Source organism: Mesoplodon mirus (assembly GCF_964341445.2).
Source record: "Mesoplodon mirus genome assembly, chromosome: 2".
Taxonomy (NCBI): domain Eukaryota; kingdom Metazoa; phylum Chordata; class Mammalia; order Artiodactyla; family Ziphiidae; genus Mesoplodon; species Mesoplodon mirus.
This window is the reverse complement of record NC_138977.1, coordinates 89127836-89149358: the sequence shown is the minus strand read 5'-3', so window position 1 is coordinate 89149358 and position 21523 is coordinate 89127836. Positions and strand designations below refer to the sequence as shown.

Genomic DNA, 21523 nt, shown 5'->3' with positions numbered 1-21523 from the left:
GCATGACCGCCTGGTCTCAAAGTCCATTTCTAATTTTATTTTCTATGATTTTATGTTCTGCAAAAGTTCCTAAGGGTCCCACAAAGAGTCAGACAGCTCATGTCTATTTTCCCTAAAATCATTATTCTCAATCTGTTGTCTTCTCTACAGATATAGGGAGTGTATGTCAGCAATAATGAATCTCTCAAAAAAAAGTAAAAAAAAAAATAAAGCAACAAACTTCTAGTTATTGACAAATAATTTTAACAAATACTGATTAGATAATAGTCTTTACACATATATATGCAATACTAAACTCTCATCTACAAAAATGCAGCAGAGTGGATGAATAAACAATCTAAAACTCATTTAGAAAGTATTTCACACATACACCCCCCTTTTGCCCACATGTAAATTCCTTTTCAATTAGCCCAATTCACACTAGGAATGGAGAAAATAATCTGGAGACTTGGAGAGATGGAGAGGTCAGTTCCTAATCCTCCCCCTCAACAATGAATATTTTAAATAGTAACATAAAGATGTTTTATGTATTATATGCATTTGTTTATTCTTTTATATGAGGCTCTTGAGAAATTCTAATAAAAACCATTTAAAAAGGGTCCTTTCTTTGAGACCCACTACTGTTTCTTTCCTCAGTAAAAGTATACCTGTTTTAGGTAAATTTAATGAAGAACATAAAGATTTATGGAAAATTAGACTAAAATTATTTTGTTTTACAAAAACCTGGGAGCCTAAAAGTACATGGATGAAAGCACAGAGACACTAAAACTAAATTTAACTAAAAATATTATATAACTGTAAAAATAAGGACAATATTACAGGAGCTGATTACATGCCAAGAGGCCAAAGGAAGATATAAATGATGTTACTCACCTAATTCAAATTTCAGTTCTAGTACAAAGAACGTATGTAATAATGATATGGGATCACTTCAAGTTTTTAGACATCTGCTGAAAACCTCACCCTGCACAGAGAACGCCTAAGAAATTCTTGATTTACCCAACAATTAATTTCTCAAAAGGCTTAGGATGAAATGAGAACTGGACCTGTTCTGACCATCACCAACAACAAATTAACTGGGGATAACAAAATGATCAAAATACTGGAAGAAAGAGGCCATTTCATTTTGGAGTTTACAGAAAAATAGAAAAAAAAATTCTAAACACAGACATGCAAACCATTTTTTAGAAAATTTGATCTAAAAACATTCAGAGCACGTTTGATGATATTAAAGAATTATTTTTAATGGGGAGGGTAAACTGGTAGTGTAGTTATGTTTAAAAAGAGTCCTTATCTTCTACTACAATATTTAGTAATTAAATGATATGATGTTTGAGATGAAATTTGCTTCGAAATAGTCCAGAGGGTTGAGGTTTGAATGGTATAGATGAAACAAGAATGGCATGAGTTGGTAAGTGTTAAAGATGGGTTGTAAGTTAAGTGGAGGTTCATTTTACTGTTCACTCTATTTTTTTTTTTTTTTTTTTTTTTTTTGCGGTATGCGGGCCTCTCACTGTTGTGGCCTCCCCCGTTGCGGAGCACAGGCTCCGGACGCGCAGGCCCAGCGGCCATGGCTCACGGGCCCAGCCGCTCCGCGGCATATGGGATCCTCCCAGACCGGGGCACGAACCCGTATCCCCTGCATCGGCAGGCGGACTCTCAACCACTGCGCCACCAGGGAGGCCCTGTTCACTCTATTTTTGTATATGTTTGAAATTTTTCAAGAAGTTTTTTTTTTAAGTTCACTGCAAAGACAGACCAGTCTAGAACTAAAATAAAATGGTGATGATAAAGACAAAGCTAACACTTATATATTTAATTTGTGTCAACAACTGTTCTAAATGCTTTACCTATATTACATTTAATTCTATATGGTTGATACAATAATTAACTCTACTTTACAGATAATGAAAACTCTCAAGCACAGAGAGTAAATGGCTGGCAAGGTCATGCAGTTGACAAAGGTAGGAGCAGGGATTTCAACTCAGGCTACCTAGTTCCAGAGTCATGGCTCTTAGCTACAATCTGACTCCCAGGGGCTCCAAAGGCCAATTTAGCACAAGAATAGTGAGTACAAAAAGAGGTCATCTCCGCCTGGAGGGGTGGGATGGGGAGGGTGGGAGGGAGACGCAAAAGGGAGGGGATATGGAAACATATGTATATGTATAACTGATTAAATTTGTTATAAAGCAAAAAAAAAAAAAAAAAAAAAGAGGTCATCAGATAAAGAAATTAATAAAAATGTACACAGGGCTCAGGTCGTTAAAGACAAATGATCAAAAAACAGAATTAGGGAATATAAAATAGCCAAAGGTGAATAACAGTACAAATGTACAAAGAATAACATAAAAATACAGATAATTAGAATTAGGTAAGGGTTGAAAATGTTTAAATATAGTCAGACTAACTGTGTTCCAATCCTAGCTCATCCATATACTTGAGAGACTACAAGCAAATTATTTAACCTAAGCTTTAATTTCATCATCTTTAAAATGGGGATTAATAATAGACCGACCATACTGGGTTATTAAGAAGATGAAATACTGTATATAAAGTGCTTAGCATGTATCTGTCATGTGTTAATGCAATAAATAATTGTTAGCAGGGCTTCCCTGGTGGCGCAGTGGTTGAGAGTCTGCCTGCCAATGCAGGGGACACAGGTTCATGCCCTGGTCCAGGAAGATCCCACATGCTGCGGAGCGGCTAGGCCCGTGAGCTATGGCCGCTGAGCCTGAGCGTCCGGAGTCTGTGCTCTGCAACGGGAGAGGCCACAACAGTGAGAGGCCTGCATACCGAAAAAAAAAAAATTGTTAGCAATTATTAAAAATAAAAGAGCAATAAAAATCACATTGAAGGATGTCCACTTTCACCACTTGGACCTAACATGATACTGGATGTTCTACTCAGGGCAATTAGCTGGGAAGATGAAATAAAAGGCATCCAGATTGGAAAAAAGAAGAAGTAAAATTATCTCTATTAGCAGATGACATGATCTTTTATATAAAAAAAAACTATTACAACTGACAAATGACTTGGGGAAGGCTGCAGGAGACAATGACATCAATATAAAAAAATCAACTATATTTCTATAGAGTAGCAATGAAAAATCCAAAAATGAAATTGAGAAAAACAATTCCATTTACAGTGGCATCAAAAAAATAATAAAATGACTGAAAATAAAATTTAAAGAAGAAATGTAACACTTATACACCGAAAATTACAAAACACAGTAGAAAGAAATTAAAGACGTAAATGAATGGAAAGACATCCAAGGATGTTCATGGATTGAAAAAAATCAATATTGTTAAGATCTCAAAAGTTAAGATCCCCAATCTACAGATTCAATACAATCCCTATCAAAATTCCAGTTGCCTTTTATTTTTTGCTGAAATTTACAAGCTGACCCTAAAATTCATATGGAAATACAAGGGTCACTGAATAGCCAAAACAATCTTGAAAAAACCAAAACTGGAAGACTCACTCATTCCAATTTCAAAACCACAGTAATCACACTGGGTAGTACTGGCATAAAGGATAGTCACAGATCAACGGAATAGAATTGTGAGTCCAGAAATAAACCCATACATTTTATGAGGAACTGATTTTTTTTTGGATTTTTGAATTTTACTTTTTATACAGCAGGTTCTTATTACTCATCCATTTTATACACATCAGTGTATACAGTCAATCCCAATCTCCCAATTCATCACACCACCACCCGCACCCGCCGCTGCTTTCCCCACTCGTTGTCCATATGTTTCTTCTCTACATCTGTGTTTCAATTTCTGCCCAGCAAACTAGTTCATCTGTACCATTTTTCTAGGTTCCACATATATGCGTTAATATATATTTGTTTTTCTCTTTCTCACTCTGTATGACAGTCACTAGATTCATCCACGTCTCTACAAATGACCCAATTTCGTTCCTTTTTATGGTTGAATAATATTCCATTGTATATATGTACCACAACTTCTTTATCCATTCATCTGTCGATGGGCATTTAGGTTCCTTCCACAACCTGGCTATTGTAAATCGTGCTGCAATGAACATTGGGGTGCATGTGTCTTTTTGAATTATGGTTTTCTCTGGGTATATGCCCAGTAGTGGGATTGCTGGGTCATATGGTAATACTATTTTTAGTTTTTAAGGAAGCTCCATAATGTTCTCCATAGTGGCTGTATCAATTTACATTCCCACCAACAGTGCAAAAAGGGTTCCCTTTTCTCCACACCCTCTCCAGCATTTGTTGTTTGTAGATTTTCTGATGATGCCCATTCTAACTGGTGTGAGGTGATACCTCACTGTAGCTTTGATTTGCATTTCTCTGATCATTAGTGATGCTGAGCAGCTTTTCATGGGCTTCTTGGCCATGTGTATGTCTTCTTTGAAGAAATGTCTATTTAGGTCTTCTGCCCATTTTTGGATTGGGTTGTTTGCTTTTTGTAATATTGAGCTGCATGAGCTGTTTATATATTTTGGAGATTAATTCTTTGTCTGTTGATTCGTTTGCAAATATTTTCTCCCATTCTGAGGGCTGTCTTATCGTCTTGTTTGTAGTTACCTTTGCTTGGCAAAAGCTTTTAAGTTTCATTAGGTCCAATTTGTTTACTTTTATTTTTATTTGCATTACTCTAGGAGGTGGATCAAAAAAGATCTTGCTATGATTTATGTCAAAGAGTGTTCTTCCTATGTTTTCCTCAAAGAGTTTTATAGTGTCCGGTCTTACATTTAGGTCTCTAATCTATTTTGAATTTGTTTTTTTTGTATGGTGTTAGGGAATGTTCTAATTTCATTCTTTTACACATAGCTGTCCAGTTTTCCCAGCACCACTTATTGAATAGATTGTCTTTTCTCCATTGTATATCCTTGCCTCTTTTGTCATAGGTTAGTTGACCATAGGTGCATGGGTTTATCTCTGGGCTTTCTATCCTGTTCCATTGATCTATACTTCTGAAGTCAGGGAGCCTGATTCCTCCAGCTCTGTTTTTTTCCCTCAAGACTGATTTGGCTATTTGGGGTCTTTTGTGTCTCTACACAAATCTTAAGATTTTTTGTTCTAGTTCTGTAAAAAATGCTATTGGTAATTTGATGGGGATTGCATTGAATCTGTAGATTGCTTTGGGTAGTATAGTCATTTTCACAATATTGATTCTTCTAATCCAAGAACATGGTATATCTCTCTATCTACTGCTACCATCTTTAATTTCTTTCAACAGTGTCTTATACTCTTCTGCATACAGGTCTTTTGTTTCCCTAGGTAGGTTTATTCCTAGGCATTTTATTCTTTTTGTTGCAATGGTAAATGGGAGTGTTTCCTTAATTTCTCTTTCAGATTATCCATCATTAGTGTATAGGAATGAAAGAGATTTCTGTGCATTAATTTTGTATCCTGCAACTTTACCAAATTCATTGATTAGCTCTAGTAGTTTTCTAGTGGCATCTTTAGGATTCTCTATGTATAGTATCATGTCATCTGCAAACAGTGACAGTTTCACTTCTTCTTTTCCAATTTGCATTCCTTTTATTTCTTTTTCTTCACTGATTGCCGTGGCTAGGACTTCCAAAACAATGTTGAATAATAGTGGTGAGAGTGGACATCCTTGTCTTGTTCCTGATCTTAGAGGAAATGCTTTCAGTTTTTCACCATTGAGAATGATGTTCGCTGTGGGTTTGTCGTATATGGCCTTTATTATGTTGCGGTAGGTTCCCTCTATGCCCACTTTCTGGAGAGTTTTTATCATAAGTGGGTGTTGAATTTTGTCAAAAGCTTTTTCTGCATCTCGAGATGATCATATGGTTTTTCTTCTTCAATTTGTTAATATGGTGTATCACATGGATTGATTTGCGTATATTGAAGAATCCTTGCATCCCTGGGATAAATCCCACTTGATCATGGTGTATGATCTTTTTAATGTGTTGTTGGATTCTGTTTGCCAATATTTTGTTGAGGATTTTTGCATCTATATTCATCAGTGGTATTGATCTGTAATTTTCTTTTTTTTTTTTGTAGTATCTTTGTCTGGTTTTGGTATCAAGGTGATGGTGACCTCATACAATGAGTTTGGGAGTATTCCTTCCTGTGCAATTTTTTGGAAGAGTTTAGAAGGATGGGTGTTAGCTCTTCTCTAAATGTTTGATAGAATTCACCTGTGAAGCCATCTGGTCCTGGACTTTTATTTGTTGGAAGAGTTTCAATCACAGTTTCAATTTCATTACTTGTGATTGGTCTGTTTATATTTTCTATTTCATCCTGGTTTTCTATTTCATCCTATTTCATCCTGGTTCATACCTTTCTAAGAATTTGTCCATTTCTTCCAGTTTGTCCATTTTATTGGCATAGAGTTGCTTGTAGTAGTCTCTTAGGATACTTTATATTTCTGCAGTGTCTGTTGCAACTTCTCCTTTTTCATTTCTAATTTTATTGATTTGAGTCCTCTCCCTCTTTTTCTTGATGAGTCTGGCTAACAGTTTATCAACTTTGTTTACCTTCTCAAAGAACCAGCTTTTACTTTTATTGATCTTTGCTATTGTTTTCTTTGTTTCTATTTAATTTATTTCTGCTCTGATCTTTATGATTTCTTTCCTTCTGCTAACTCTGGGTGCTGTTTGTTCTTCTTTCTCTAGTTCCTTTAGGTGTAATGTTAGATTGTTTGAGATTTTTCTTGTTTCTTGAGGTAGGCTTGTATTGCTATAAACTTCCCTCTTAGAACTGCTTTTGCTGCATCCCATACGTTTTGGATTGTGTTTTCGTTGTCATTTGTCTCTAGGTATTTTTTGATTTCCTCTTTGATTTCTTCAGTGACCTCTTGGTTATTTAGCAAAGAACTGTTTAGCCTCCATGTGTTTATGTTTTTTACGTTTTTTCCCTGTAATTGATTTCTAATCTCATAGCATTGTGGTCAGAAGCGATGCTTGATATGATTTCAATTTTCTTAAATTTACTGAGGCTTGATTTGTGACCCAAGATGTGATCTATCCTGTAGAACGTTCCATGTGAACTTGAGAAGAAAGCGTAATCTGCTGTTTTTGGATGGAATGTCTTATAAGTATCAATTAAATCTATCTGTTCTATTGTGTCATTTAAAGCTTGTGTTTCCTTATTAATTTTCTGTTCTGATGATCTGTCCATTGGTGTAAGTGAGGTGTTAACCCCCACCCAACCCCGTACTATTGTGTTACTGTCGATTTCCTCTTTTATAGCTGTTAGCAGTTACATTACGTATTGAGGTGCTCCTATATTGGGTGCATATATATTTATAATTGTTATAACTTCTTTTTGGATTGATCCCTTGATCATTATGTAGTGTCCTTCCCTGTCTCTTGTAACATTCTTTAAAGTCTATTTTATCTGATATGAGGATTGCTACTCCAGCTTTTTTTTGATTTCCATTTGCATGGAATATCTTTTCCATCCCTCACTTTCAGTCTGAATGTGTCCCTAGGTCTGAAGTGGATATCTTGTAGACAGCATATATATGGGTCTTGTGTTTGTATCCATTCAGCAATCCTGTGTCTTTTGGTTGGAGCTTTTAATCCAGTCACGTTTAAGGTAATTATCGATATGTATGTTCCTATTACCATTTTCTTAATTGTTTTGGGTTTGTTTTTGTAGGCCCTTTTCTTCTCTTGTGTTTCCCACTTAGAGAAGTTCCTTCAGCATTTGTTGTAGAGCTGGTTTGGTGGTGCTGATTTCTCTTAGCTTTTGCTTGTCTGTAAAGCTTTTGATTTCTCCAACGAATCTGAATGAGATCCTTGCCGTGTAGATTAATCTTGGTTGTAGGTTCTTCCTTTTCATCACTTTAAGTATATCGTGCCACTCCCTTCTGGTTTGTAGAGTTTCTGCTGAGATATCAGCTGTTAACCTTATGGGAGTTCCCTTGTATGTTACCTGTCATTTTTCCCTTTCTGCTTTCAAAAATTTTTCTTTGTCTTCTATTTTTGCCAATTTGATTACTATGTGTCTCGGTGTGTTTCTCCTTGTGTTTATCCTGTATGGGACTCTGTGCGTCCTGGACTTGGGTGGCTATTTCTTTTCCCACGTTGGGGAAGTTTTCGACTATAATCTCTTCAAATATTTTCTTGGGTCCTTTCTCTCTTCTCCTTCTGGGACCCCTATAATGAGAATGTTGTTGCGTTTAATGTTATCCCAGAGGTCTCTTAGGCTGTCTTCATTTCTTTTCATTATTTTTTCTGTATTCTGTTCCACAGAAGTGAATTCTACCATTCTGTCTTCCAGGTCATTTATCTGTTCTTCTTCCTCAGTTATTCTGCCATTGATTCCTTCTAGTGTATATTTCATTTCAGTTATTGTATTGTTCATCTCTGTTTGTTAATTCTTCTAGGTCTTTGTTAAACATTTCTTGCATCTTCTCAATCTTTGCCTCCATTCTTTTTCCGAGGTCCTGGATCATCTTCACTATCATTATTCTGAATTCTTTTTCTGGAAGGTTGCCTATCTCCACTTCATTTAGCTATTTTTCTGAGGTTTTATCTTGTTCCTTCATCTGGTACAAAGTCCTCTGCCTTTTCATTTTGTCTATCTTTCTGTGAATGTGGTTTTCCTTCCACAGGCTGCAGAACTGTAGTTCTTCTTGCTTCTGCTGTCTGCTCTCTGGTGGATGAGGCTATCTAAGAGGCTTGTTTCCTGATGGGAGGGACTGGTGGTGGGAAGAGCTGGGTGTTGCTCTGGTGGGCAGAGCTCAGTAAAACTTTAATCCGCTTGTCTGCTGATGGGTGGGGCTGGGTTCCCTCCCTGTTGGTTGTTTGGCCTGAGGTGACCAAACACTGGACTGTTTGGTGGGGCTAATGGCGGACTGTGGGAGGGCTCACGCCAAGGAGTACTTCCCAGGACTTCTGCTGCCAGTGTCCTTGCCCTCACGGTGACACACAGCCACCCCCTGCCTCTGCAGGAGACCCTCCAACACTAGCAGGTAGGTCTGGTTCAGTCTCCTATGGGGTCACTGCTCCTTCCCCTGCATCCCGATGTGCACACTACTTTGTGTATGCCCTCCAAGCGTGGAGTCTCTGTTTCCCCCAGTCCTGTCAAAGTCCCGCAGTCAAATCCCACTAGTCTTCCAAGTCTGATTCTCTAGGAATTCCTCCTCCCATTGCCGGACCCCCAGGTTGGGAAGCCTGACGCGGGGCTCAGAACCTGCACTCCAGGGGGTGGACTTCTGTGGTATAAGTGCTCTCCAGTTTGTGAGTCACCCACCCAGCAGTTAAGGAATTTGATTTTATTGTGATTGTGCCCCTCGTACCATCTCATTGTGGCTTCTCCATTGTCTTTGGATGTGGGGTATCTTTTTTTGGTGAGTTCCAGTGCCTTCCTGTCAATGGTTGTTCAGCAGTTAGTTGTGATTCGGTGTTCTAGCAAGAGGTAGTGAGAGCACGTCCTTCTACTCCACCATCTGAACCAATCTCTGAGCAACTGATTTTTGACAAGGGTACAGAGACAATTTAACAGAACAGAAAAGTCTTCTCAACAAATGGTACAGGGACAACTGGATATCCACCTGCAAAATAAATGACATTGGACTCCTACCTCACACCATATAAAAACTCAGAATGAATCAAAGCAAGTGTTGGCAAGGATATGGAAAAACTGGAACTCTTGTATAATGCTGGTTGGAATGTTCAACGGTGCAGCTGCTATGGAAAACAGTATGGTGGCTCCTCAAAAAATTAAACATAGATTACCATTTGATCCAAAAATTCCACTTCTGGGTATATACCCACAAGAAGTGAAAGCAAGGACTTGAACAGATTATTTGTAGGTTCCCATTCACAGCAGCATTATTCACAACAGCCAAGAAATGGAGGCAATCCAAGTGTCCACCGACAGATGAAAGGATAAAGAAAATGTGTTATATATTATAACAGAATACTATTCACTCTTCAAAAAGAGAGAAACCATGTCATATGCTACAACATGGATGAACCTTAAGACATTATACTAAATGAAATAAGCTAGTCACAAATAGACAAATTCTACATGATCTACTCATAGGTATCTAAAGGGGTTAAACTCATAGAAACACAGTAGAACACTGCTTGCCAGGAGCAGGGGGAAGGGGAGTTACTCTTCTGCGAGTGTAGAGTTTCAGTCATGAAGGATGGGAGGGTTCTGGGGATCTGTTGCACAACAATGTGCATGTAGTTGACAGTACTGAACTATAAACTTGGAATTTTGGGGAGGCTAAATTGAGGGAAATTGTAGTTCAAATGAGGCAAGGTGATACACAGTAAGCCAAAAGGTAGCTTGAAACAGGTTTAAGTCTACTCTTCCAAATAATGGAAGATAACTGAAATTTTATCACCAAATTATTGTTGACCTGAAATCTGTTGATCTGAAATATCAATATTATGGCAAGCTCAAAAGCCCAGATAAGACAAAATATGATAATTTCTAAAGAGAAAAACAAGCAATGTCTAGAAATTCCAGACCAGACTGATTCCTTGCAAAATTCAAAACTAGGTTAAACAAAATGTTTGTAAAGTTAGAATAGGAAAAACCCAGAAGATTCATCATGAACAAGTCAAACCAAATTAACTGCAAGGTCTATGCTGATAAGTTTACTTCATTGAAGGTAAGAACTCTGTAAGTCACCATACAGCTTAATTATAGCAAGCCACTTGGCAAAATCTTTCATAATATCCATACAGGCAAAATGGCATATGGGCTTGATAATAATAAGTAGTACTAACAGTTACTGAACAACCACTGTGTGAGTTGATTAATGATGTTCATTAATCTGGAGGGAGTCTAGTCAAGCTGCATACTTCAGAGCCCTTTATTCTGTCATTTTAATATTTTTATCAACAACTTAAATGAAAACCCAGTAGGTATGCCTATGAAATATGAAAATGACAAAAAAATTTGGAAGGAACAGATATTAAATGCCTAAATCAAGACTAACAAAATGAAATATAGGGCTTCCCTGGTGGCGCAGTGGTTGAGAGTCCGCCTGCCGATGCAGGGGACGCGGGTTCATGCCCCGGCCTGGGAGGATCCCACGTGCCGCGGAGCGGCTGGGCCCGTGAGCCATGGCCTCTGAGCCTGTGCGTCCGGAGCCTGTGCTCCGCGACGGGAGAGGCCACAGCAGTGAGAGGCCCGCGTAACGCAAAAAAAAAAAAAAAAGAAAGAAAGAAATATAAAAGCCTAATATTCAAGCTAAAAAAATTCATTACAGAAAACCAGGGTTAGGAAGACTTAGTGTAACAGCCTATGTATAAAACATATGGAGTGTAATTGAAACTACTCACTCATTTTAAGCATAAATAACAGAAATTAAAGTTAATGAAAGATTTGGTTTCAAAATAATAGCATTTACCTCAAGCAAGACATATCCACCACACACTATCTGGTCAAATGTCATTTAAATTATGAGTACAGTTCTGGGTACCACGTTTAATGACAAGGAGCAACCAGAATTCATTAAGAGAAAAATGACCACAGTTGAAAGATCAGAGAATTACATTATCTAAGGAATGATTAAGTAAACTGGGATTGTATTACTCTGAAGAAGAGATGAGAATGCTCAGAGTGTGTGGTGGGGAGGAGTCAGCAGGGTCATGGTGGTAGTATTCAAATATCATAAGGGGCCATTCATGTGGAAAAGGAATCAGACTTGAGAAAGCAAAATATAGTGGAAACAGCATAAGCTATGATGTCATAAAGACCTAGATTCAAATCCTGACTCCATCATTTACCATCTGTTATTTGATGCTTAGAGAGAGAAGTGTCCTTACCTAAAAACTGATACCTACCTCATAAATGGATAAAAATTAAATGCAATTAAGTGTAAAAATGTTTATAAGTTGCCTGGCATAGACTGACACACTGTGATACACAATAAGGTTAGTTCCCTTCTCTAGACTTTTCTGAGTTGTTCTATAAGAGCATTTTTCAAACTGATAATTGGCCATTAATGGGTCACCACATCAGCTCAGTGGGCTGTAACCAGCATTTTTTTCCTAAAGAAACAGAACAGAAAACATTAGCGCTTTACCACATATACCAAGTATAGTTTTGTGAAACTTTTGTTTCAATTATTCATAAACATGTGTGTACTAGGCTATGGTATAAAATGTATTTATCATGAAGCTGGGATTGAGAAAAAAACAAAACAAAAACCATGAAAGCCACTGCTGTAAATACAATACTGTTTTCTAAATGTGTTCTAAAGATACTAGTTCCTTGGGAGTGCAAATAAGTTTAGGAAACAAACCATACCACTTAGAGACTTACTATATTCAATACATATTAGCATATTAAAAAAGCCCAGCATTAAAGAAATCTGGTGGGTTTTTTTGGTTGTTGTTGTTGAACCTCGTTTTTCCCAGATATATTTGATCTCAGACCCACAATTATTTTTTTCACACAATATCTACTAACACCTTCAGGACTGGCATTTTGTGGTACACATTTGGGAAAAAACATTCCTCTAGATGAAAACGAAGGAAATGGGTATAAGTTACAGAAAGTAGACTTTCAGCCTGCTAAGAAAAACTCTTGACTCTTTAAATCTTTCTCTCACTGATACTAACACCCACCATCCCTTATAATTTATACTCCATACACATACTCCAAAGCACTTTAAATATGATTTTCAAACTTTCAATTCACACAAATCTTTTCAGAAAAAGCACAGGACATCTATAACATCAAGATATGTAACCAGGATCAAAGTAGTAAGCAGGAACCAATTGGCCAAAAGAAACTTCTGGCATAGTATTTTAAAAGATTTGCTTTACCTGAACAAAAACAGTGATCAGAAACCAAAGCAGCAAAAGACTTAATCAGCTTCTCCAAGGGGAGTCAACGTGTTCTAAGAATACATAGTCTAAAATGGGCTAATGAGTGCAGCTAATCTTCATTATTATTATAAGCATCATTATCATCATCACTTGGAAGAGGCATGTGATATTTAGATGATTCCGACTTCTTTTAAAGTGTATACATACCTAGGATTCCTTTGTAAGGACGTGATTTCACACTAATATGAAAACTGTCACTACCACAGTCAGTTCTAATAATATTTGGTATCACTTGGCAATAAAATAAAGGCTTGACATCATATATTCAAGAGCATCTCTGTAACTCAAACCTTTCTAATTGAGAGTTACAAATATCTCTGACTCTGCTCTAGCAGTTGTCAGAGCATGAAATGCCCTTCCCACTCTTTCCCCACCCTCAGGCTCCAAAACCACCTCTCCTCAAAGTTTGCCCCAACTAGACTATTATTTTCTTCTCAATTTCTGAGCACTCTCAGTACTTTTTGTCCCTATCACTCTTTTAAGCAATTCACTGTGTATTTCTTAGCTCATTTCTTTATTCCTCTGTAAAACTTGGCTCCCAACAAGACTATAACTTCCTTAATGAACAGGAATCAACATTTAAGAACCTCCCTCAAGATCCTGAAAGCACTCACTAAATATTTCTTGATTTAAACAACTAGGCTTAAGAGTAATAGTGGCTAGTCTCACAGAGCTTATATACCAGACCCATGCTAAAAGCATACATGGATTATCTCACATAATCTTCACAACTCTACAGAGGTAAGAACTATTATCTTCTCCATCAAACAGAGGAAGAAAATGAGGCTCTGATTAACTTGCCCAAAGCTGTACAGCTACTAAGTAGCAGAGCCAGGACCTGAATCCAGGCAAAGCTCTTAACTACCTCAGTACACTCTGTAAGGGTTGCAGCCCTGCAAAACCGGAGTCTATGAAGGATTTCAACTTCACTAAGTTAGAAGTTTCAGTTTCAACAAAGAGCAGAGATACTTTAGCTAAAAATTAAAACTTTAAAAAAGGATAAATTAAGACAAATTAAGAATTTCCCGTTGACATCTTTATGCAATTACAATAAAACATGAGGGAAACTGTCTCTCATGTCCTTTCTATATATGGAAGTGATATTACGGTGTGGGTCACAATTTTATCAAGAAGTAGCTTATGACAATACAGTTCGGTTTAGATTTTTAAATACGGCTGTTTTTCTCTGCCCCTAGGATGACATGGAAATGAAGAATAGATAACTGTCACTTCACAGCTTCGAAAAATGCCAGACCCAATTCTTGTTTAAAAAATGAGAGCCAGGGCTCTTGTTCCACCCTTGACTCGTCACACAAAGCAGCACCATCCTCTGCCCTCTTCACACAAAGCAAGCTTCACCCTACTACCCAAGGGGGAGTGCTGATCCACACGGTCTCCCCATCGCCGCCAGAAATGTACCCATCTCCCACGGGTCCAAAACACTGACCACTGTCCGGACTTAGATTACCCTGGTCTGCTCCGCGCACCGGGTGACACCTCATCACACCCAAAATGCCCAGGCCGCCATCCGAAAGCCAGTATTTCACACAAAGCTGGATCCCTTCCTACAAAGCAGTTTCCCATCTCCGACTCCTCCCACGGCGAGCAGCCCTTCCTAGGTTGTGCCAGCCCCCAGACCCCAACGGGGTCCAAAGCTCAGAGGGTCCCCAACCCAGAGGAGAACTAGCTACAAAGCCTGTTCCTCTCCCAAGCCTCGAACCCCCAACTCTCGCTGACCGTTCCGCAGCCAAAGCAAGAAAACCACGAATCAGAGAGCGGACCCCGCTACACAAAGCGAGGTGTCTTACCAGGGGACCCTCGGAAGACGCTCTCCGCCCCCGGGCCCGTCCCCGCCCAGCTCCGGCCCGGAGCCCCGCGCTCACCAGCTCTCCTCCTCTTCCTCCCAGCCTGACAGGCGCTCCAGCTCCTCGGGCCGCAGCGGCTCCACCTCGTCCAGCAAGCCGCCCTCGCTCGCTGCCAGCAAGGAGGTGGCGTCCCGCAGCTCCTCGCTACTCGTCCGCCTCGGGCCCGACCCGGCCCCGCAGCCCGACTTGGCGCTGAGGCCCAAGGGGAAGCCCCTAGGGGACGCCGCTCCGGAGGAGAGAGTGGACGCGCCGGCCCGAACCGGGCTGCCAGGCCCAAGGGAGCCGGCGCCCTGCACGGCCCCGGAGCGGCTCCTCAGCTGTTCGTTCTGCTTCTCCAGCTTCTTCACCAGCTCCTGCAGCTTCCGCACCTCCTGGTCCGCGTTCACATTGGAGTTAATGTCCTCCATCCCGGCCCCGCCGCCTCGGCCGCCCGCCACCCGCTCAGACTCACAGCGACAGGGAGAGAGCCGGAGGAAAGAGGCGCCGCCGCCGCTCACTCTAGCCAAGGCGCCGGCATATATCAGGGCCAGGCCCCACTGCCAGGGTCCCCGCCTGCTCCGGTTCCGACGCGCCGCTGGCCCCAGCCGAGCCGCCTCATCTGCGCCGGCTCCAGAATTGGAGGAGGCGGCGCCAATATCCGGGCTCGGCCGCCATCTTCCCTCTGTCCCTCCGCCCCCCTCAGCCCGGCCCCGTCGGTGACCTCAGAGCGTCGGGGAGGTGGACCGGCCGGCAGCGGGCGCTGAGGAGACCCGGCGACTGTCTCGCGGAGGGGCGGGGCCACGGGCGAGGCCTGTGGGGCGGGGCTTAAACCGGAAGGGGCGGCCCGGAGCGTCGGCGGAGGCGGGTCGCTGCCCTGGTGGCTGAGAAGAGCGATTACGGCCGCAGGCGGGGCCCGAGGGGAGTGTGGACTTGGCGGCGGGTGGGGCTAAGATTGCAAATCGAGACTCTCTCCTCAACCCCGCCTGTTGGCCTTGGATGATCACCCGCTTCTAGGTCCAGCATCAGAGCCTGTCCTCCCTCCCGGCTGGTTCCCTGGTGGGCGCTCTGCCCGGCTCCGTGGAGAGACAGTTTGCTTCGTCTGTTTGTTCAGCAAATATTTATTCGATGCCTCCTTGAAATAGGAAATTGTCGGGGCTGGCAGGATCCTCAGACCATCTGTGACCCATTTATTCCTCTGAAAATGAGAAAGCAGAATCGCAATGGTTAAGAGAGGTCTAAGGTCAAAATAATAACCATAAATTGTTAAGTGCCTACTACGGGGAGACACTGTGCACTTTAAAGGCATTATCTAGAATAGTTTTCCCGACTTCACTGCAGTTTACTGCACAATGGCATGGAAGCGGCGATAGAAAACTGTTCCTCTTTCAACTTTGTCTGTTAATTGATGCAGAATCTGCTCTTTGTATCGTTTTCTTCTGAAAATCTTTTTCATAGTCTTGAAAAAAGTTGTGTATTGAAAGTACTTAATAAACATGTTGACAAATACTGATGAATGCTGAGAGAAGTATGACTAAGAATCTGCCTTCAGTCGCACCCGTTTATAATTCATACTGCTGACAGCAAACAAAACAAAACACCTAAATTCTTTGTTTTGATCACATTCACTGCTCTTGAGTTGTCAGTTGTGAACTACTGGTTTATGTTTGCAGCTTTCCTCTAATTGCCTCCTCCACCCTTTGCTAATAATGATCCAGTCCTATTACATACACCTGGGTGTGGACTCGCATGCCATGTCATACTTGCTTCTACCCTTTAGCCTTCCTGTGCTATATTTTCCTTACTTAGAATGTTCTACCAAATCTGATTCCTTTTCATAAAACTCTGCTAAATTTGATTCCTTTTCTTAAAACTCATGCTCACCCATCTAGGATAATTTTTCCTGACAATTCCACAACGATCTAGTGGTTCTGTTTACTCTAGCATTGCCTGATCAATAGTTTGCAACAGGTGTCTGCACTTTTAAAAATTTTGCTTCTTTTTCTGAATCACTTTCAATTGTTTTTGTCTGTGTACCTGATGAAAAGGGACCATTCATTTTAGTTTTTCATGTCTAGTAGAGTGTCTGACACAGTAGACATCGAATATCTGGTTTGTTGAAAGCTATGAGGAATGTAAATTCTGATAGGTCAAGGACCGGATAGATGGTTATTCATAGCAAAAAAAAAGCATTGAGTATTTTTGACGTTTGCTGACCAACTATAAATAAGTAGAATATCGGGACTTCCCTGGTGGTCCAGTGCGTTAAGACTCCACGCTCCCAACGCAGGGGGCCCAGTTTCCATCCCTAATCAGGAAACTAGATCGTGCATGCATTCAGCAACTAGGGGTCTGCATGCCCCAACTAAGAAGTCTGCATGCCACAGTGAAGATCCTGCGTGCTGCAACTAAGACCCGGAGCTGCCTAAATAAATAAATAAGTAGAATATCTTCCTAGCTATGAACACCTAGTCAAAGGATATCTTTGCATCACAATAATTGTATTATCTATATAATGCACATCTAAATATTATTGCTGTCTCTGGCACATCTGAACTAGTCACCAGAGGGTTAAACAACACGGCTGCTTCACGTATAGCACTTTCACTTGCATTTAATAGTTTGTGAAATAGATCCCAGCTAGCCAGGTTCTGTAACAAGAACATTTCAAATATATTCCTTGAAAAGAATAGTTCACATAACATTATGAAGTTCATGGGGGCAAGGAGAGGTTGGTGTAATGTGGAAAAATGAATGGAGCATCAGAACACTGGATGGCAGATCCTAGCTATACCACAAATCTGGTACTTGACTTTAATCTCTGATCCTTACACAGTTCATTCTGGCTCTATATTCAAAATATGCCTGAATACTTCCTAGCACCACCACTGGTACAGCTGTAGTTCAAGTTGCCATCTTCTCTTGTGTAGCTTATTGTGGTATTCTCTTAATGGGCTGTTCCACTTTGCTGCTTACAATCCGTGATGCACAGAGCAACCAGATGATCCTTTGTGTAAGTCAGATCAGGTCACTTCTTTGCTAGGGATCCTCTACTTGATCTCCAACATACTTAAAAATCCCAAATCCTTTCCTTGGCCTAAAACAGTTGATACTTGGCAACTTCTGCAGGTATCTCATTGACTATCCTATTCTTCCCCTCCATCACTCTACTCCAGCCACACTGGCCTTTCTGATGTTCTTCAAACCTGCAAACATATTTCTACTTTAGGAACTTTGCACTTGTTATTCCCACTATCTAGGGTCAATTCTTCCTCCACACTGTCACATTACTAACTCTCTCCCTTCATTCAGACCTCAACTCAAATATCACCACCTAAGTTCACTATCCTCATTATTATGACCCTCATAAAATAGCATCCCTATCATTCCCCATCCTCTTAGCCTGTTTCATTTTTCCTCAGACACATCATCTATTTCTTCCTTTGTTTATTGCCTATCTCTCCCCAGTAGAATGTAAACTGTGTGAAAACAGGATTCACTGATGTATCCTTGGTGCCTAGAATAGTGCCTACTGTGTGGTAGGTGTTCAGTAAATGTTGAATGAATGGATGGATTTAGATTGAGTGAATTTCAGATAAATGCGTTTATTATGTCTCAAATCATTAAAGTGGAGATTCCTAATAATGTTGAATGGTAGATTTTCTTAATTATATTTTCCTCTTTCAAAAGAGCAACATGTGGGCTTCCCTGGTGGCACAGTGGTTGAGAGTCCGCCTGCCGATGCAGGGGACACGGGTTCATGCCCCGGTCTGGGAGGATCCCACATGCCGCGGAGCGGCTGGGCCCGTGAGCCATGGCCGCTGAGCCTGCGCGTCCGGAGCCTGTGCTCCGCAACGGGAGAGGCCACAACAGTGAGAGGCTCGCGTACCGCAAATAAAAAAAAAAAAAAAAAAAAGAGCAACATGTCACACTACATATGTCATCTTCAAAACTAGGTCATTCTCCACATCCTGAATGCCAACAGCCCTTAAGAATTGCTGAGGAGAGAAAGTCTTAGGTTCTCACTGAGACGTATGAGGACAAGAATACTTCCATTCCATCCTAAACCTGTCTTTTCGGGTTAACTACAATTCTCTGGTGACTCAAAAGTGTTAGAGCATGTTTTTTAAAAGTCACTCTAAAAGTGACCCTCAGGTAGACATGAGGAGTAAAGCTAGGAGGTGTCTGCAGTATGCACAATTATCCCAACTGGCTCTTCAGGTGTTGTCTTTTTGATAAGCTTGCTTTGTTCCTGGACGAAGGAGTTGTTTTTTTTCTAAGCAGGTGTGTCCCTTTCCATAACTTGTTTCTACTTGTATGTTACCTCTTGGTGAAGCTCCCGACAAAGTGGAAAATATTACAGCCACTAAAATTATTTAAGTAAATAAACTATTACTCAATGGCTTAAAGGTATTTAGCAATCCTAAAATCCTAAACAAAGATGTGTGTGTGTGTGTACGGGTGCACACATATGAGCACATGCCCAAAAGGAATTTAGAAATTGCTAGGCACTTACAGAAATATTTGCATTTGTTTAAAAAATGTGCAAATTCTTTGAAGAAAGCTTTACTATCCAGTACATTTATTTTGTCTTCACAGGCACACACTGGACCACTCATTTCCTACATGTTCTGTCTCACCTATTCCTCACCATCATTCTTCCCAAAGATCTACCTCCCTCTGGTCTATCAAGAGGGCTCTTCTTTACTGTCTTGGCACATGCAACTTTAAGAAGGAATCTCAAGAACTTTAAAGGCTATGTGTATAAGAAATTCTGAATTGAAATCTTGGGGACAAAAAGAATAGGGGCACAGGATTTGAACCTAGAATTTTTCCAGTCAGCATCGATCTAATCTTAAAGTTATAGGATGCCTCAAAAGTGACCATAATGGCAGGCATCACTTCCTTAAGAAGGTCCTCTGGCCAAGGGTAGCCCCCTATCACACTGTTGGGGGTATGTATTACATTGATGTAAAATGGGAAGGTCCACGATAAGGGCAGAGGTAAACAGGCTCTCAGACTCTTAGAAGGCTGCCGTCTTAACCCCAAATGGAACAATACCTAGTCTCCCACCCTTTTTGTGGTAGCAAGAGGGAAGATAAGATTGTTAAATAAAATTTATTATTTCCTCCTTTCTTTAAGTAGTATATCAGATAGTGAAGTTGGAAAAGTAGAATATGAACCACTTCTGGATATCCATGATGTTCTAGAGAACCTACCATTCAAGGATAGGAGAAAACTTAAGAATCATCTAAATCTCCAAGTTGATACAAATCACAGTAATCTGATCTAAAATTTTAAACATATTATTCTGAGTATTGACTTAGAGATGTTAGAGAGATAATAGGCTATGAACAGAGGCTTGTATTAAGCTAAAGTAAACTAAGTTGTCATAGAGATATTTATACAGTTACTCTTCTATCGAAGAAGTTGTAGAGACTTCCATTCCTGAGTCTATGGGATACTCCTGGAATATTACACAGACAGAAAGACATAATCACCTATTCAATTTGCTGAAGCACATCTAGAAATTTCCTTTCTCATTCATCATCATCCTTATGTAAACAAAGTTATGTGTACCCTGGAAGTGTAATTCTGTAAATATCTAGGTCTTTTTGAATTAGCCCAATAATAGTAGCTAACAATTATTGACCACCTTTATGATACGTAATAATTCATTTAAAACTCACAATTGTCCTTTGAGGCAGCAGCTATTAGTATCATCATCTTCATTTTACAAATGAGGAAACTGAGACAGAAATGTTAAATAATTTCCCAGAAGCCCATAGCCAGGAAGTAGTAGAGCTGGTTTTGAACACAGGTGGTAGGACTTCAGAATCCGCACTCATAATCTCCAATAGTTCATGACCAAGATGAGTTCTCCATTGTTCTCCTTACAAGAATATTGATACCTCAGTCAGCTACCATCTGGGGTGGGGATTGGGAGCAAGGGTTATTGCTTTTATGATACCCAACAACTTGATCCTCTTGCTCTAAGAGCAAGTTTGCCAGTTTTGAAGTCTCAGCACCTCTGGGACTCAACACATTGAAACAATCTGTTCCTTAGAGAGGGAAGCAATTCTTTTATCTCTTGCTCAAAAGACTTCCTAGTAGGCCATTTACTCCGATAGTACTCCAGATACTCCAGAGAGGTCAGTGAAAGGGTCCTGAAGACCATGTCCCTCCCACCCCCAGTCAGCAGTTTACTAAGATGAAGCTTCAGCATCTGAGCTTCTTACTGGAAAGGCTGGTAGACTAGTCCAGCTTGTAGGAGTTTTATGGGGAAGAAGTTAGCAGAGGGAGTCTTTTACCTAGGGCAGTAATATTACCACCACAATCAACAAAGCAGGAAGATTTAAAGGTCAGAATTTAATGGCAGGAGTCCTAGGCCTATACATGAGAGAAGGAAAAATTGAACTGGCCCTGAAACAAGCGAGACAAAAGCAGATATCAAAAGACAAAGTGTAGAGCCAGGGAAACAGATGAGAATAGGAGGAATGGTCTCAACAGTAGATGAGAGGGGTGATTCTCTGCTAAAGCTAAGTGGTTGCAGGCTTTTTAGCGGGTTGTGTGGGCGGAAGAGTTGCATTTAAAGGGCCAGTGATGCTGCTGCCTGTCTGGGTTGTGAGTTTCTAGTCTTGGGACACACTGGTAACCAGATATGTTGGACTAGGGCCTGCTCTTCAGAGCTCCCTGATGCACAGGAGGCCACCATTGTGTCGATCTGTAAACAGATTCCATCTCCCCAAAGTTCCTGGAAACCAGATAGCTCTCATCTCACATCTGCACTTCAGTCTAGAGAAATGAGGGTAGGGTGTCGGGCAGGGAAGAGATGAGTAGTAGGGCATGGTACAGGTGGTTCCCCT

General features: G+C 40.5%; 1 protein-coding gene across 3 annotated transcripts in view; it reads right to left on the bottom strand.

Moving 5' to 3' along the window:
* SLAIN2 (SLAIN motif family member 2) overlaps positions 1–15179 on the bottom strand; it is an 81711-nt gene extending 66532 nt beyond the window's left edge. For all 3 annotated transcript variants that reach the window (XM_082603129.1, XM_082603130.1, XM_082603131.1), the window contains exon 1: positions 14700–15179. In XM_082603129.1, coding sequence (XP_082459255.1) covers positions 14700–15088 — 389 coding nt within the window. In that variant the 5' untranslated portion in view covers positions 15089–15179. The remainder of the gene's footprint in view (positions 1–14699) is intronic.
* Positions 15180–21523: the final 6344 nt, after the last annotated feature.